The sequence below is a fragment of the Sycon ciliatum genome, chromosome 9 (genome assembly GCF_964019385.1).
Source record: "Sycon ciliatum chromosome 9, ocSycCili1.1, whole genome shotgun sequence".
Lineage (NCBI taxonomy): Eukaryota > Metazoa > Porifera > Calcarea > Leucosolenida > Sycettidae > Sycon > Sycon ciliatum.
Genome location: NC_088651.1, coordinates 20,644,332 through 20,662,208, shown reverse-complemented (window position 1 = coordinate 20,662,208; position 17,877 = coordinate 20,644,332). Strand labels below are relative to the sequence as shown.

Below are 17,877 nucleotides of genomic sequence, written 5' to 3'. Positions count from 1 at the left end.
GACCCGACATAATGATAATCTTCACACTCCATAGTGACGGAGTTCACACCTTCTGAGTATATAACCAGTGTATAATACTTTGTTTGATCATTCATCTGATGATCCGTTGCTTGAACGGTGAAACACTGTGTAATGGAATTTGATCTCTAACGGTTTTTCCGCTTGTGTGTAATCGTCATAATTATAATTATGCCTATTTTTAGCCATGGTTGCATGAATATCATATCACTCAGAGCCGTTGTTTGAAGTCTTGACAGCCTAGGAATAGTGCAAGTAAGGTGGAAGAAAAACGTATTACAATCAGTGTTCCACGCTTGCTGGATCACTAAGCAAAAATATTCCTATTTTGAACAAGCAATGGGTTCTTGTTGTATGCGAAAGAAAAGTAAGTGAAGAACTATTGTGCAAGGAATACAGTGGGATGATCCACACATCCACACATACGCTCACACATTCACCCACATGCGCGCGTGCGTGTACACACACACAAACACAACAACAGAAACACACACATACACAGTACACAAACTAAACACAAACACACATACTCAAACTCACTCGCACACGCGCTAGCCTAAGAATACTACATAATTATGATGTAGTAGTGGTGTCCTTAGTGAAATGACTATGTGTACATTTAATGACTCCGCCACTCCATGTCAGAAGACAAACATCTGCTGAATGTTTTTGCTCCCTTCTCTTATGGGCAACACAGGGAATGAAACTTCCAATGCAATTGAGGACAAGAGTCGTCCTGTACGGTGAAGTTTCCACTTTCTCATACAGCAGTGTTATTATTTAAGCAAGTGTGTTTTCTCCACATTCTTTGTGCCACGCAGGTATATCACAGTGTCGTACCAAAGTACATTCTCAAACGCATTCGTTTCTCAATTCTGGGGATAATTAGACACGCACATCTCGCAGCTATTGGCGACGTCAATGTCAACCGTCGCCACAGCACAACCAAAAAAGACCACGATAAGAAGGTATAAAGTCCAGTTCTCAAAGCATAAAGAAAACTATGTGGCCAAATAGATAATTATACGATAGAAAGAGCTATGAGTATGTTGACAAGCTCATGTGTGAGGTGGTAGCGGTTGCAAATGGCACCATCGATGTTCCTGGATTTGGATTTCTTTGCCTGAGGGTATTCACAACGCAGGCTGGAAGACGACAAAGAACGTGCTTGCCCAATTTGCCGTGTACATACTGTGTACTGCCTGTGTGCCGCATAGCGTAGAGATCTACACAAACACAGAATGTCATATGGAATGTGTATGATGAGTGCTTGTACACATACCACGTGTACCGTAATAATTATTATAGTCAAATACTCATTTACTCTACATCTGCGCTGTATTGCACCTACCGGTACCTACATGCACTTTCAGTGCCCGTGCCATACTAATTTAGTGTCAAGATGGAGGGTCTTGTAAAATTTCGCATAATTGCTGATTTCAAATTGAATTCCAATGATCTGGGGGATGAATACTGATTAAGACGCGTTCGATTACCTACTGGTACAGAGATGTCTTGGTCAGAAGTACAGATGGCTTTGTGCATTATTTTGGTGTACGCTTTATTGACCTCGCGCTTGTGCGTTGCATGACATGGTATACTAGAGAACAAGTTTATTGACAAAGTCTATCACTTGAAACGATAAAGTATGGTTTCGGGTGTGATCAAATGCACCCATCATGCTCATAAACTGTGTGCAGTGCTCTCTTCACCAACAGAACACTACCATACTTTGCAGATCTTGTACCAATCCAAGGGAAAATGACAAAGGAAAATGTGTTTGAGTCATGCATGAAAACTTGTGATAAATACTAGTACTAGCACTATAGTACAACGCTGTTCGTGCGATGCCTGACAACAATAAGTTACACACAAAACATTACGCGCATCGATCCTCACAAGATAAGTCAAGACATACTCGGAGCAAAGAGAAATTTGTTTGTGTCATGCATGAAACTTGTGATAACTACCAGTACAATGTCTTTCTTGTGCGACGCCTACTGTCTATAGTGCGCCTGACAACAATAAATTTCCCCCAAAAAATAAGTGTATAAGGTTGACACGCGATCCTCACAAGACAAGTCAAGGCAAACTAATTGAGGCTTACCTAATGTCAGACTCTTCTGTCACTGGCATTGGCGGCTTCTGCATGTCGAGATAACGTCGAAGAGCAGTGGTGGGCACAGCCTATTGCAAGGATACGATCTCGTAGTCTGCGAGGTCCGCTACGCAAGAAACCTTGGGCCGTCTTCTCGACAGCGACGGCAGCATCCTACCAGCAAAATCATTCCCGCGGGCTGGGCTTGGCTATACACGTTTGTCTACGCTCGCACCAGTCGGGAGTCCCAAACGAATCGAGATTTTGGTGACCAAGCTACTCGTCTTCTGTCGGACGCAGCTGCTGAAGCATCTTCTTCCTCAATATTTGTTACACGCGATGGCAGCTCCTCAGCAGGGTATCTGGGCTCCCTGCCCCAACCATACGCGGCGGTGGGCTGTTGGTCGCCTTCACTGGCCTCAGCATCGCTGCGTTCATTGCTGAGGACAGAGGATTGTTCGGAATCGCTCATCTTCCCTTAAAATACCAACTAAAATTAGTGCTTGTAGATTGGCGAAAGGAAACCACTATGCCACAATGACGTAGGCAGCCCGTGATGACGTAGCCAAATGGCCGCATGACGTCAGGGAGCGGCCCCTGTTTTTGCAATTTCAAAGTGAAATATCTCAAGAACGCTTCGTCGTAGAGGCTTCGGACCAAGACCAATCGAATCAGCGCCCGAAACTCTACAGGTCATCAAATTTTCAAGTTTTTTGTGGAGTTCCTCTTTAATGATGATGGCTTTAATAGCACTGAGCAACATCGAACATTTCATGAGCTCGTTCAAGACGAGATCGTGAAGAGAAACAAATGCCATCTTACCCCTAATCTGCACCTTTTAGAGATGCACGCCGTGTCAGCTGTAACCCTACTCCATGTGGCCTTGGCTTGCTAGTTGAGCAAGGCTCAGAGAGCATCCATGCGGAATTCAATGATTAGTTTGAAGCGTTCCTGCGCCCATGAAACGGGGTCGAAGCAATCGCAACGCCTATCAAGAACGCTGCGCATGTCCAGGCCACTCCGTGGCCGTAGCTAAGGCATGGAGGAAAACGGCATCCACTATAATCCTTCTCTTTCGGCTAGCTTACTCCATAGTGACAAAGTCCTGCTCTTCTTCGTCCTCCTCAGTTCTGTTACAATTTTTATATTGTAGCTTTTATCATCGCGTTTGGTCAGGTCTAACAAACCCAATTTACATAGGGTTACCTAGTTGATTCTACTTGATTCGAAAAAGGATCCACCTCAAAACACACCAAGTTAGTAAATCGAACGTGCAATGTGCAAATTTGCAATTTTCCGGTGATTTCGACGCCATTTTGATAGATGGCCGCAGCTGAACAGCCGTGACACCGCGGTGGGTTGGTGGTGGTCTTCACTGACCTCAGCATCGCTGCTTTCATTGCTGGGTACAGAGAATGGTACGTATTCATCAAACTCCCGCCAAAATGACTGAGGGGACACCAGTCCTGGAAATCGCCTAGTTAGGACAATGTGTATGTACGGTGCCAACGTGATGAAAACATTACGTCAGAAGGAGAAATATAACGCGAGGGCGGAGCTGGACCCTGTCTCACAGTACGCGGTGGTCATAGCAAAAGAGAAAATGAACTAAAAAAAAACTCCTTTCCTTTCCTTTCGTCCAGTCTTTGTTTCACTTCCGTTTTTGTACAATGTCACTCAACTCCTCATTCCCGTCAACTCGTAAGAGAAAAATAACTGGGTATATCGCCGACAAAGTGAACCTCCTGAGCTGCCTCAGCAAACGTAAAAATGGCTTGATTCGAGCGGGAAGTTTCCTCTATCCTCTACCTTGTTGTTAATTGCGAACTTTCACCTGATAAGTTTCCTGTGTTTGCATCTTTGTGTTGACGCAGGGTATGGAGCTTCATGAAGCTACACACGCCAAAGTGCTAGTTCTCGTTATATCTCCATCAGGTGTAGAGCACCTTTATAGCAGCAGTCCGGTAGACGACTTCTTCCCAGCCCTTAAAAATCGAATTCCCCACCTCCTGCCCCTACAACTCCCACCCAACCAACTCCCACCTCACCAACTCCCACCTTACCATGCACTACGCCTAGCCTTACTCCAGTCGCATGCATAGCAAACTCTTACCAGTAAAAATTGATACACCATCATCTCGTAATCCCCGTCTCTGGACGTGCAACGTTCTCCACGATTACTGCGTTCGGAACAAGCTGAAAAGATCAGGAAAGAAGGACGCGCTTTTGGAGAGGTGAGAAAAAAATCGATTGTTCGTGTAGCGTGGGAACAACAGGAAGGCGATGTTTCTCGCTTTGCCTTTATTGCTTTTCGCTCAGGGTCATTGCTCATCAGAGTACCAGTGCCATATCTACCCCAGGCTGTGACTCTTTACCTCGGTAAGTGACTGCTTCCTTCTAGCAGCCGAGAAATGCACTGGTCTTGTTTTGAAACTAGTTTGAAATAATATTTCTGGCTTCGGCTATCAGAAAGGGCAATGCAAATAAACTTCGATGTCTTTCTGAACGCTCCAACTTTAATCCAGCTCTGTCATGATTTGTTTCTGTGTAGATCCGAACCTGCGTTGACGGCTGAATCCAGCGCAGTTGCAGCTTCGCCTCACCAAGCTACGAGCAGTGTCGTGCATGTGTCATCCGCTGGAGTGGACGACCAGCAAGCCCCAACTCTTGTGTGGAAAAAACTTGTAGCTGGTCGCCTCCTGTGCGCAGAGGTCAGTGTGCAAACTATGCTGCAGCACTTCCTGGATGCTGTCGCTGGAGATGGCAAGTCAGCCAGCAATTTCAAAGCCATTTCTGCCACGAACAACAAAACATCAAGACTTTATGAGAGAAGATACGTGCAGAAAATAGAGGTTGCGTCATCCAGCAATAGTGTCCACTATAAGGCTCGCTGTGAGCCCGAAATGCGTACATTGAAGGCGTATCAGCTCCGTCTGTCTGTGCAGACCAAGGGCGGCAGTGGCACTGACTGCCATACCGTGGAGCGTGTCACCCATGCTGAGTGTTCGTGTCCCGCTGGCAAAGGTCCCCACGGGTCTTGCAACAACCTTGCTGTCCTATTCTACGCCTTAATCGACTTTACTCGGTCACTTGCACGGATAAACTGCAAGCCTGGAACCAGCCGCATGCGAAGAAGTCGGAACCCATGCAGCATTCCGACAGGACACTGGCGCCGCCAAGCGTAAGAGGAAGAACGTTTGCAACGACCTTAGAGCAGCAGCGCAGCGTGGCAATGTGTCGTCGTCACTCAACCAACTGTTTTCCAGTAAGAAAGATTTCGCCTTGTGTACTTCATGTACTTGAACGCATTTTTAGTGTTGCTGGTCTGTGTGGCTTGTAGAGTTCACTATTATGAAGGATGCGGTACACTGTATCCTATTATCAATGTCTCTACAGAGTGAGAGCTAAAGATACGCACACACACACAGAGTATTGTTATTGTTCATAGCCACTTATACGGGCAAAGCACACTATCACTAGCAATAAAGCTCCACACATCCACGCACCCACACAGAGTTACAGCAGCATCACCTTAATTCATGTAGCATTGATGATCGCCAACTTGATGAACGCCAAGGTGATTAGGATGCATCCTGTGGTGCATCATTTTTGCCCACGATCACACCGCCTTCTGCAATTCGTACAACTCAGTTTCAGGCATGCAATGCACCTGAACGGATGATTCCGACATGGGGCTTGCTGCTGCTGCTGCTGCCAGTGATGGAGGTGGCGGACATGGCAGGAGGGGTGGCGATGAGGTGATAGAGGGTGGTGTTGGAGTTGGTGGAGTTGGTGAGACGGGAGAGCGTGGTGGTGGTGGTGGTGGTGGTAGGGCACGTCTGGGTGGTAGTGGTGGTGATGGTAATGGTGACCATGGCGACGACGATGCCGATACAATAAGTCTGGGGTTTGCGTTTACATATCCAACTGATCTGCGATCGCAATTCGGTGTGGATGGCGAATGCGACGTAGGTGGTGTAGCTGACAGCAGAGAGCCATGCGGTGACATTGATGACGGATGGGATGCAGGGGATGCCTGCTGCGGCTGTTGAACGGGCGTGCTGGCGCTTGCAGCGCTTGCGGCTTCCTCCATCATAAAAACTCTCTATTTCTCTTTTCTCTCTCCCTCTCACAACTACAGCTTTCTTGGTTTGAGTTGTCTTATTTGCATTTTGGGAAAACAAAGCACTTTTCTACCACTTTTCTTAGCTTCCGCCAGCATTGCACAACGTGATGGAGCAGGCGATCGAGATGTACGACAGTTTACAATGAATACGCGCGGCTGGGCGTGTTGCCTGTTGGAGACAGGATGCAACACACACACACACACACAGGCACGTGTGACACGGTCGAGCATGTTAGAGACCTGGGCTTGCAGGAACTGTGATTCAATAGCTGAACACCATCACGTTACTTGACAACTTGTTCTGACATGTCACAAGACTGTAGGCACGGAGATGACCAATCGCATTGCACCTAGCAGGGCCTAGATGAGGCGATCAAAGCACGCTACAAGAAGTAGAACTCCATATTTAGTGGAGCGGACTTTGATTTTCCCATCAAAGCCCGCCTAGGCGGCCTTAGATTTTACGATCAAAGCCCGCTCCACTAGGGCTTTGATTCACTGATCAAGCTCGCTTTTTTTTTTACTCGACTCGGGCTCGAGAAGGCTGAGAGACTGTGAGAGTCGTGCTTTCAAGCGCGATAGGAAGATGGAAGTGCGCGTTCTTGTCAGAAATCCAATCAAATCCAATCAAAACAGTCGTGTTCATGTTCTATCAGCCAATCACAGCCCTTCGCGAAGTATTTACAAGTCCGATATGAGTTTCAAGCGTGGGTGCATGTCAAAATGCAATCAAAACACTCGTAGTCGTGTTCGATCAGCCTACATCACAGCCCTTCGCGCTTCGCTCGGCGGGCTTTGATTAGGCGATCTCACACTCGTACTCTTGCTTGATTCCATACTTCAACTCAGAAATCCAGTATCCTGCGTACCATTTTCGTTTTCTTTGCTCCACACTTGCGTGTATTGTAGACTCCTCCAGCTCTCTTCATCAGACTGGACTCTTTCTAGTAGCCAGTGATGACTTTCACATAGCGAAAGCCAGAGAGGAGCAGCTGGATAAGAAGAAGGCTAAACAGAGTGAGTGGAGGGAGGCTCAGTCAGCAAAGGAGGCCCGCTTGGTGCGTCAGAAGCAGCAGCAAGAGCAATGGATGACAAGCCACTCCAGTCCATCCAGTTCCCAGTGATTGTGAATGGCTAGAGGAATGGCAATCAAGTGTGGTACCATCAACACCAGTTCCCTGTGACTGTGAGTGGGTACAGGAATATCTAGAGTCGGACTGGTATGAGCGTCATGTCGTGATAACTGCCAGCGACCGTGACCGCATTTACCATGCCACCCTCATCGTCGTGGAGGCATGAACGAGGGATGCGGATAACGTCTTCCGACACTAAGGATATTGTGCGTCGTAAGCCTCATATTGACCATGCTCTATTGCTGCGAAGGTTGACCTACACCACATCAACCTTCAGCACAGCGGCTACTGCATATGGGAAAGCACACGAGTCTGATGCTCTGTCCAGGTAATGTTACTGCTTCTAACATATTTGGGATATTCGTGTGTCTGCAAAATATATAAAGCAGATCCATCTATTGTTTGTGAATAAAATTAAAATGTGTGTTCCGCAAATTATTTCATGTACAGTGCTGCTCAATGAAATCCAGTCGCGTCACTCAAGTTTACGCCTTGCATCATTTCGCAGCCCGTGTTCGCAGGTTTACGGCTGCGGAACGCCACGCGCGTACTGGAGTGAAGTGACTGAATTTCAACGAGCAACACAGAAGTATGAGTCACTTTTTGCATCGTGTTGCATGCTTGTTCTAATAATGCATTTTTTTGCTGTATTCAGGTACGCTGCAACAATGTCGTCAGTAACAGGCACTGCTGTGTCCGTCCAGCCTTCCGGATTTGTCATCTGCGCTGACGAACCTTGGCTGGGGGCATCACCAGATGGTGTTGTGGAGTCTCTAACCAATGCCATTGTTGAGGTCAAATGTCCCTATGTCTGCCGGGATTGTCCGTTTGAGGAGAGGGCTTCATGAAAAAAGCCATCGCTACTATCATCAAGTACAAGTGCAGCTATTTGTCTGCAAGGCGAAGTATTGTGATTTTGTTGTGTGGTCCCCTACCCAGTTTCATGTTGAGTGGATCCTCCCTAGCACCAGCTATGCAAGCAATATTGGTACATTACGAAACTTCTATTCTTCACACATGCTCCCGTATCTAGTAAGCAAATTCAATGTTTGAAAGGCATTCAAACAATGGAATTTAATAAATACAAAGCAAGTTGTACTATTGTCAAGTTAGAGCTGACCACGTGCCAATGTACATACAAATTACAACGTTATCAAGTGGGCAAAGAAAATGTTTTCCCGTATTCTAAGTAGAACTATTAAAACACTTATTGCACAGCTTCAGCCTGTCTTCATCTGCATTTTGGCACATGTGATGAAAATAGAGTTTGCACCTTAGCCAGGTCCTGAGGACTGGAGGACTGCCTTTCTGGCAAAGTAAACAAACATCTTTAGCAGCAGATGCCTGTGCCACCTGTGACGTTGGCACTTGGGAATGGCCAACTTGCTGCGGCTGTGATGCTTGTGGCTGCGGGTGGCTTGGGGGCTCCAGCTGTGCCTGGCACACATAAGGTGTTTGCTGTAACTGTGGTGCTGGCTGTGGCTGCTGTGCTGGCTTCGGTTGCTGTGCTGGCTGCTGTGCTGGCTTCGGCTGCTGTGCTGGCTGCTGGCTGCGGTTGCTGTGCTGGCTGCGGCTTCTGTGCTGGCTGCTGTGCTGGCTGTGGCTGCTGTGCTGGCTGCGGCTGCTGTGCCGGCTGCGGCTGCTGTGCTGGCTGCGGCTGCTGTGCTGGCTGCTGTGCTGGCTGCGACTGCTGTGCTGGCTGCGGCTGCTGTGCTGGCTGCGGCTGCTGTGCTGGCTGCGGCTGCTGTGCTGGCTGCTGTGCTGGCTGCGACTGCTGTGCTGGCTGCGGCTGCTGTGCTGGCTGCGGCTGCTGTGCTGGCTGCGGCTGCTGTGCTGGCTGCGGCTGCTGTGCTGGCTGCTGTGCTGGCTGCGGCTGCTGTGCTGGCTGCGGCTGCTGTGCTGGCTGCGGCTGCTGTGCTGGCTGCGGCTTCTGTGCTGGCTGCGGCTGCTGTGCTCGCTGTGGTTGCTGTGCTGGCTGCGGCTGCTGTGCTGGCTGCGGCTGCTGTGCTGGCTGCGGCTGCTGTGCTGGCAGCGGCTGCTATGCTGGCTGCGGCTGCTGTGCTGGCTGCTTTGCTGGCTGCTGTGCTGGCTGCAGCTGCTGTGCTGGCTGCAGCTGCTGTGCTGGCTGTGGCTGCTGTGCTGGCTGCGGCTGCTGTGCTGGCTGCGGCTGCTGTGCTGGCTGCGGCTGGTGTGCTGGCTGGTGTGCTGGCTGCGGCTGCTGTGCTGGCTGCGGCTGCTGTGCTGGCTGTGGCTGCTGTGCTGGCTGCGGCTGCTGTGCTGGTGGCGGCTCTGCCTGAGACTGTGGTTCTTTCTGAATGTGTTGTGTTGCTCCTGCTGTTGTTGCCGTTGCTGCTCCTGTGGCGAAGGTACTAGTGGTGAGAATGGAGATGTTAAAAAGGCACACACGAATATGATGTGCTCGGCCATTGGTGCCAGGCTGGAAGAGAAGTGCTTGGTGATGGCGAAGTTCTTTATGCATTCAATAGCTCGCTCAACATGTATCCTGACACTTGCAATGCGCCGCATTTCAATCACCTCTTTGTGCTCTAGCAGGTAGGGATGTTGACGTGTGTGCCTTTTGGCATCAGGTCAGCAATGTCGAATCCCCTGTCTGCCATAATGGCATCACCTGACTGTAACGTGTTTAGGAGGTCGGATCTCTTCGTTAGCTCCTTATCAGATATGCGGCCACCATAATTCGGGGACAAAAATGTAATTACCCTATTGGGGCTCACACCAACAAGCAGCTTTAGTGTGTTGCGATTCTTGTAGTTGGACCATGTGGCTGCCTGTACATCTGGATTCGCTGGTTTTTCTCAAGGGAAATTCTGTTGCGTCGATTGATGATGCGTGTTGTCGGGAATTTCTCCTTGAAAACATCTGGCATGTATTTATCAACTAGATGTCGGGATGGCCAGATGTTAATCTCCTTGAACATAATGATAGAGACAAGCCAACCAGGTTGATAATACGCGCGAAACGGTCGCTTGGCTAACTGAGAACCTTTGGCCAAGATCCGAGTCAGGAAAATTATGTCTCAGCTCCGCAGACTCGCTCAAGGTTCCAACTCCAAGTGAGGTACCCGCCCCACCTAGCCCACTCCCAGAAAACCAACCTGTAGGGTGTGCAGGGGCGTAGGAGGGTTTTTGGAAGTGGTAGGACCGAAGGTGGGCGCGGCCGAAGTCCGTTTTGGAGGGGGGGGTCCGGGGGGGGACGTCCCACTGGAAAATTTTGTAAAAAAGACACAAAATCCTGCGTTCTGGGAACTTCAGGCACACTTCTGGCATAGTTTATAAAGTCATAGAATTATTTCACGGTCAGAAGAGACGTGCATGGACATGCACAGATGCATGGCAGATCTACGAGTACGAGTCTAGAAAATGGTCAAAGTCTGATGCGCATATGCATCGACTGATCCTAATTTTTTACGGTTTTGCACGTTCCGGACGGACCACACGTTTCGAAAAGTGGTACGGCCATGGTCGTACCAGTCGTAGCGGGTGCTACGCCCCTCATGGGGACTGTGAGGCATTAGTAGTAGGGTGAAGGGACTGTGAGGAACTAAGCGATTTAGTGGAGAAGTTGCAGAAGGAGGTTGAGGGGTTGCGGGAAGAGAACGTGTTGCTGAAGTCAAGGGAATGTTTAGATGAGCCTCTTTGCGACAGAGCAGGGTAGGGTAAAGGTAGTTAATGAGATATGTAAGATAGAGAAAAAGTTTCTGTGAGCGGAAACTCTAGACGCCATTAGCCACTCAAAGGAGAGTAGGAAAGTGGAGTCATTGCTGGGCATCCTCGCTGGGCGCATCACTTCCCGCTCCTATAATCCCGTAGTAGAGGCTTTTGTGTGTGGCATGACGACGCCACTTTCAGTGCAGTCATCCGCAGGGGTAGCAAAATGTAGCATGCACCAAATGTAGCAATTCAGAGTGTGCAGTCACAAACATCAGGCCTACTATCGCAGAAGCAGCCGGTCTTTCTCGAGTGTCCACTGAAGTTCTCCGTCTTCCGTCTTTCCTGACAGTGGGTGCAGGATCGCACTTTGTGTATCGCAATGTAGCAGACAGTGGCGGGTAAGGGCAACACGCTCAGTGCAGTTGGATTCTCCTCCTGTTCCTCCGGCAAATGTAGGATTGCTTGAGCCTGCCTTTGTGAACCCCAATTCACATGACGCAGTGCGTGTTCTCCTGAGGGAAATTGGGACAAGTGGAGGTGTGAAACAATGTGTTGGTGAGCAGGGCTGTAGAGAGTGGCCTACCATTGTCTGTGATGGCCTTCCATATTCACTGATGCGTACTGCCATTGCTCAAAGTAGAGACGAGGCCAGGAAAGCAGCGTACCATTCCGCGGGCATTTTAGATGTAGGTAGCATGAGCAAGGAGTTGTTGGTGGGCTACTGTAGGCAGCACTCTTTGAATGTGTCTGGCAGCCTAGCATTAGGGGTTTCCACAAAAATTTCTGAATATTTTCTGAATTTTGGCGATTTTTTGATTTTTTGATTTTTTATGAATTTAGAGTCCCTTTTGTTGAATTTTGCCATACATTACCCACTTGCATGGTTGGTTTTGGGTTTCCAGTAAGCTGTTGGATGCCATCGTCCCATCGACCTGTGTGGAGAAACCTTGGATCAAAAAAATAATCATAATAATTATTCATCAATCACCGGAACTGGAAAGCAGATTGACAGAAGATAGACCACAACCATTTTTCTTCGGCCACCATTTTGCGTTACCATGGTGTTGCCATGGTGATATCCAGAAGTTTCGGCGCAACCAGAGTGATTGGCTGAATTTTTTTTAAATTTTGCGATTTTTTTTAATTCTATCATTGAAATTTGCCTAATTTTTTTGAATTTTGAATTTGTATTTTGAGATTTTTTCTTGAATTTTGTGGAAACCCTTACCTAGCATCGTTGCGTAGCCGTGTAAGCACTCATGTACAGGGCAAGGTCGCGAGTGGAGATTTGAATGTGCTGGGTAGCATCCCTGCAGTTGAGTTCGACTGGGTTGTGTCGCTAAGTGGAGGCCTTTACTGGGAGCTGAACTTAATCCAGGCCATTGCCAAGACTATTAATATTTATTTTGGCCTTTTGTGTACAAAGAGTTTTGTTTCAGTCAAGGCTACACTTCGCCACATCACCTGGACTGGGCCCACAAGGCCAAGGACCACCACCGCACTTATGATGAACTTAGTCGCTTCACAGATGGATGCATGGATGAGCTGCTACGCCGCTATGTTGTGTCGTTTGATTGTGCCCCCACTTCCGGTGATTTTGTCATAAATTTGAGCACCTTCGTTTATTATCTTCATCAACAATGATAAACTATGTTTTTTACTAAGAATCCCTCGTTTCAACTCCAAATGTTTGCCTTTGACGATATGGCATATGGTATTCTCACTTGCCACATTCTAGAACAAAATCAGAATATACCGGTATTAATATGTACATGGTGAATCAACTCGTGTTAATATTTGTACATGATGGTGAATCAATTTTTACTGGTAAGAGTTTGGGTGCTATGCACAGATGCATGCGATTGGAGTAAAGCTTAGTGCATGGTAAGGTGGGAGTTAGTGAGGTGGGAGTTGGTGGAGTGGGAGTGGTAGGGGCAGGAGGTGGGGAATTCGATTTTTTAAGGGCTGGGAAAAAGCCGTCTACCGGACTGCTGCTATATAGGTGCTCAACACCTGATGGAGATATCACCAGAACTAGCACCTTGGCGTGTTTAGTTTCATGAAGCTCCATGCCCTGCATCAACACAAAGATACAAACACAAGAAACGTATCAGATGAAAGTTCGCAATGTACCACAAGGTATGTATGTATGTATATTTTTATTTGAATTCGCAAGTACACACGGGCTACAAGCCCAATTACATGGAAGCGAATGCCATAATGAGGCCAATTAACCCTTTAAGAGCCGCCCCATACTTGAATGCGTCGTAAACGACGCATTCAAATGCAAAACTTCAAAAGATCGTAACTCAGTCCAATCTCGCTCAAATCAAGTGATCGAAATATCCAGGGCGAAGAGAAATCTCTCACCTGTCGGGAGAAACAATCCGCGAAGCGCTGCGAGCAACGGCTCCTGAGATAAATCACTCGTAAGTTGAGCCGCGATCGCGGCAATTTCAAAAGCGCGCAGTGCGACTTTAGTATTGAGAATTTTGAGACTTTTCGTCAAGCTGGCTTACTCGAATTTGCACAGGTTTCACTGTTGATATTGTCAAGAGTACACAGCGAAAAAATTGGAACTCCACGATCGAGTAAAATGAAATATCTGGAGCAGGACGCAATTGGACGCATTTGGGGCATTTTTCGTGCTGTCGCTGCGATCTAGCGCTGGATAGACGGTGTGCTGGCTATCATGATCGACCTCATTCTCTTCCTCTCGCGGAGACCTTTCCAGGAAGCCCTAGATTGTGAGGATTGAGTGAGTAGAACTGAAGCTATGATCCAAAGAACACCAAAAAATGCAGAATTTTGAAAATTTCCTGTGGCTCTTAAAGGGTTAAGAAAAGAAAAAAAGGTGGAGGAAGGAGGAGGACGGTAGCAAGGCAACAGGGAGGACAATTCAGGACCAAAATCAACAATTGCACAAATGTGAGAGCACCTGAGACCGGGGGTACCTGTGGAGCGATAAAATGCCAAGCAAACAGAAGAAAGGAAATCACAAGCCAATACACGCTAAACTGCACTTGAGTTAGAATGAAGGGGAAAACCGGAGCTCAACAAAATTATAACGTACAAAGTCATAATAAGAAGTCAACTGGATGAGAAGTAGCCCGGTAGAGGATAGAGGATACTTACCGCTCGAATCAAGTCATTTTTACGTTTGCTGAGGCAGCTCAGGCACTTGACTTTGTCCGCGATATAGCCAGTTATATTTTCTCGTACCAGTCGACGGAGATGAGGAGTTGAGTGACATTGTACAGTCAGAAACGGAAGTAAAACAAACGCTGGACGAAAGGAAAGGAAAGGAGATTTTTTGAAAAAAGGTTCACTTTCCATTTTGTTATGACCACCGCGTGTTGTGAGTCATGGTCCAGCTCCGCCGTGGCGTTATAATTATTTCTCCTTCTAACGTAATGTTCTCATCACGTTGGCACCGTACATACACATTGTTCTAACTAGGCGATTTCCAGATTACTGGACACCGACATCGCCTTGCTTGACACTAGATGTCAAGACTCGACATGAACTGGCCAAACCAAACGCCACTTCGTTCTTCAAAAAATGCAGCAACCATTTAGTCGCTGTTGTTTTTTCGCTCTTCGCTGCTGCTGCGCTGACCCAGTGTCCCCTCAGTAACGGTCCAGAGTAGGGAAAATCCCTATCCGCCATTTTGGATGAATACTTGCCATTGTTCGGAATACCTCATCTTTCCTTGAAATTGCATACTAAAATAGTGCTCCGAGATTGCGACTGTGCCACAATGACGTAGCCAGTCCGGGATGGCCGCATGACGTCACGGCGCTGCACCCTTTTTTCAAATTCAAAGTGAAATATCTCAAGAACGCTTTGTCGTAGAGACTTCGGACCAAGGCCATTCGACTGAAATTTTTTTTTTTCGTGGGGTTCCCCATGAAACTCTTTCACACATCCGCATTTATGGTAAACTTACAAGGGAGATCGACATGTCCATCTTATTTACTGCTTGTTATCTCACACTTGAAGAAATAAAGGGTTTCTCCCATAGAATTAGACTATGCCTTTTTGAAAAGCACGCACAAAACCACCATGAAAGCTGCCAAAGAAAAAGAGTTGGAAGAGACAGATAAAAGAGAGACGGAGACAGAGACAGATAAAGGAGACAGACATAATTGGGGGTACGATTTCGGGGCACGATTTCGGGGTACGATATGGGGACATTGAATGGTAATCATTATAGTGACAGGCGACAGCAGTGCGGGTGAGGCTCCAGGCGGTACATTGACCAGTACGTCGTTTTGCCAAAAAAAGCAGCAAAAGGCAAAAACGGAAGACATCAAAAGCACGGTACATAAAAAATAAAGACACTAAATTTAATGCGGAGTGTTATGTCCAAGCAAAAAGTGTATCAAAAGATAACCAGATGTCATAACGAGAGAGAGAGAGAGGGAGAGGGACAGAGGTTCAGAGAATACTAACCATAAAGGTAATAGGGAGAGATGGGACCAACAGAGAACAGTATAAACAGATAGCATTCGCTATTGATTTTTTTCTGCTATATAATCTGGGTTGGTTGATGAATTCCCTTCAGTTATGAAACTATCCACTGATGAAAAACAGTAAGTTCGGAAATTGCAACTTGAATACAATTCCATAATCGTTTCCATTATTATTGAGTTGGTGTGACATGAGAACGACGATCACTTTTCTTATTTTGATGGACAGTTCATAATCGAAATGAGCTGCTAACGTTATATCTAATAACTCCCCGGGCTTCCATTCTAAGCGGCATTATTGCCAGTAAGCTCATTGCCATATTTCAACATTGCGTCTACAAATTCTACTTTCTTCCACTCCTTCTGATTTTGCTGTTCTTGTGATGACGAAAGGAGAAAGTTTCCCAAACCGTGGTATAGATCGTGACGACTGGGGTGTCTGGACTGCGGTAAACGCCTCATTACGGCCTCGCGCTCTGTGATAGCTGTGAAGTAATCGTCCCTCTTAGATGTGCATAGTCTTCTCATTATTAGGAAGGTGAGCACTGACTGATTGCGTGCGAGCTTTGCAACCTTCTTGGGGGTAACCAGTCCTCCAGCTTTGACATCTTGGCTTCCACATAGTTGATAACTGCTTCTTGATACCGTGCAACCAAGCCACAAATCTCGAAAAGCAAATCAATTATATATTTAATGCGATACCTTCTCCAGGAAGGTGATTTTCTGGGTTGATAGGTGTACATCGTTTCCTGCTCATACTGCGGGATATTAGGAAACCAGAGGCCACATGCCACGTACTGCACCTTTATCTCCGAAACTCAACACTTGCAAGCCAGATATGAAAGAAAGAAAAAATCATCAGTCACACCACCGGGACTCGAACCAGGGACCTTGCTATTCGCGAGCAATGCTCTAACCAACTGAGCTACAGTATGACTCTTATCCACAGTGATGATAAATCTATCCTTCTTCGATCAATCCATATCTGGCTTGCATCATACTGGCAACTCACACCAAAGCCGAATGCACGGTTGCCTGTGGAGCACATTACATAACTTTACAGTCTCCTGTAGTACGAATCCTGTCCGACAGTAGAAGATGCTGCAGATTTCGTTTTTCTGGACGTTATCATCAATGACTACTAGTCTTCAGCAACTTTGGTCTCCTGTAATACGCATCCTGTCTATGCTTTCGTAATGCCAACATAATGCTCGGGATAGCTCTCGCTACTGATCCTCGGAAACTTGGCCTGACTATCACTCACAATAACACTGGTGAAATGTTCATCGTTCCCAAGCATTAAAGTGATGGTAGGTTTCTCCCACAATTTCATCGTACTGTTGTACGACATGCTATACGACATCCTTACACCATACAACACCGTATTGATGTCCGGCGCTGCCGCTTTCATTCGCCTTTGTATTTAGTTCGTATGTGGCCGGTTACGGGACAGAGAGACTTTTGCTCTCCGGGCTTGTGTACGTAAATAGTGTTCTAGGTCGACCATGACGGCTCGCTTTGAATTACAGAACGGATCCTGCCATACGAACTCTAAAACCAGAAAAATTATAATGGCTACAAATCCCAACCACACCACAACGAACGGATCGGCTACATCATTATAATACAAACAGTTTCTATCTCTTCGAACAACATTCATAATGGGCTAGGCAAAAAAGCATAGCGTACGGCCCTGAGTGAAAGAGATAAACTTTCTTTTTACATTCGAGGGTAACACGACACCGTCTACCACATTGATGACCTAGGCAAAAAAGCATAGAGATGTTACAAATTTTTCATTTCTCCGATCTTTTTAAAGACCTAGGATTCGAACCCGCACTATCGCCCTTCACTGCATGCATTCCCCGGATACAGTTAGCATACATGCAAATAAACGCCGCCTGCGTTTACACGGGGACGAAACGAAACGGACTGAAAACGGGCTGGCTTCGAATATTTTCGAACCGAGAACAGCAAATGGCTTTGAACCGTTTACACGAAAACGGAAAACGGGCGACCAAGCTGGAGTTAGTACTAGCTGGCGAGGCGCAAGGGCCGGAAGTAACACTTTAGTTGGAGTTGGTACGTGCTGGCGGTCGCAAGGGTTGGGTATTTCCCGCCAAATACAGTCCGGCGCGGAACGATTTCCATGACCACTCCCCGTTTCCAATATGCTTTGGCGTAAATACTCGAAAAGGTGGCACATTCTGGCACACTGCTCGAAAAGCAGTGAAATTGGCAGAACCGTACAAACATTATGACGGGCAATTCCTCGAATTCTGCTTCATTTCTTCATCCACATACCAAACATGAATGAAACGTACCAGAAACAGTACCGAATTCCGCCTGTTTTTCTGGC

The 17,877-nt window shown here is 47.1% G+C and overlaps 2 protein-coding genes across 2 annotated transcripts; one reads left to right on the top strand and one right to left on the bottom strand.

Annotated features, from left to right (window-relative positions):
- Nucleotides 1-5,805: 5,805 nt before the first annotated feature.
- On the top strand, nt 5,806-6,168 carry LOC135824339 (PE-PGRS family protein PE_PGRS33-like). Its single transcript, XM_065337072.1, has one exon. The coding sequence runs from the start codon at nt 5,806-5,808 to the stop codon at nt 6,166-6,168; it is 363 nt and encodes a 120-aa protein (XP_065193144.1).
- A 2,481-nt stretch (nt 6,169-8,649) lies between these two features.
- LOC135824338 (ice-structuring glycoprotein-like) lies at nt 8,650-16,881 on the bottom strand. Its single transcript, XM_065337070.1, has 3 exons — nt 16,783-16,881; nt 13,031-13,120; nt 8,650-9,744 (listed from the first exon to the last, which is right to left on the bottom strand). Exons 1-3 carry the CDS (start codon nt 16,879-16,881, stop codon nt 8,650-8,652), a joined length of 1,284 nt encoding a protein of 427 aa, XP_065193142.1.
- Nucleotides 16,882-17,877: the final 996 nt, after the last annotated feature.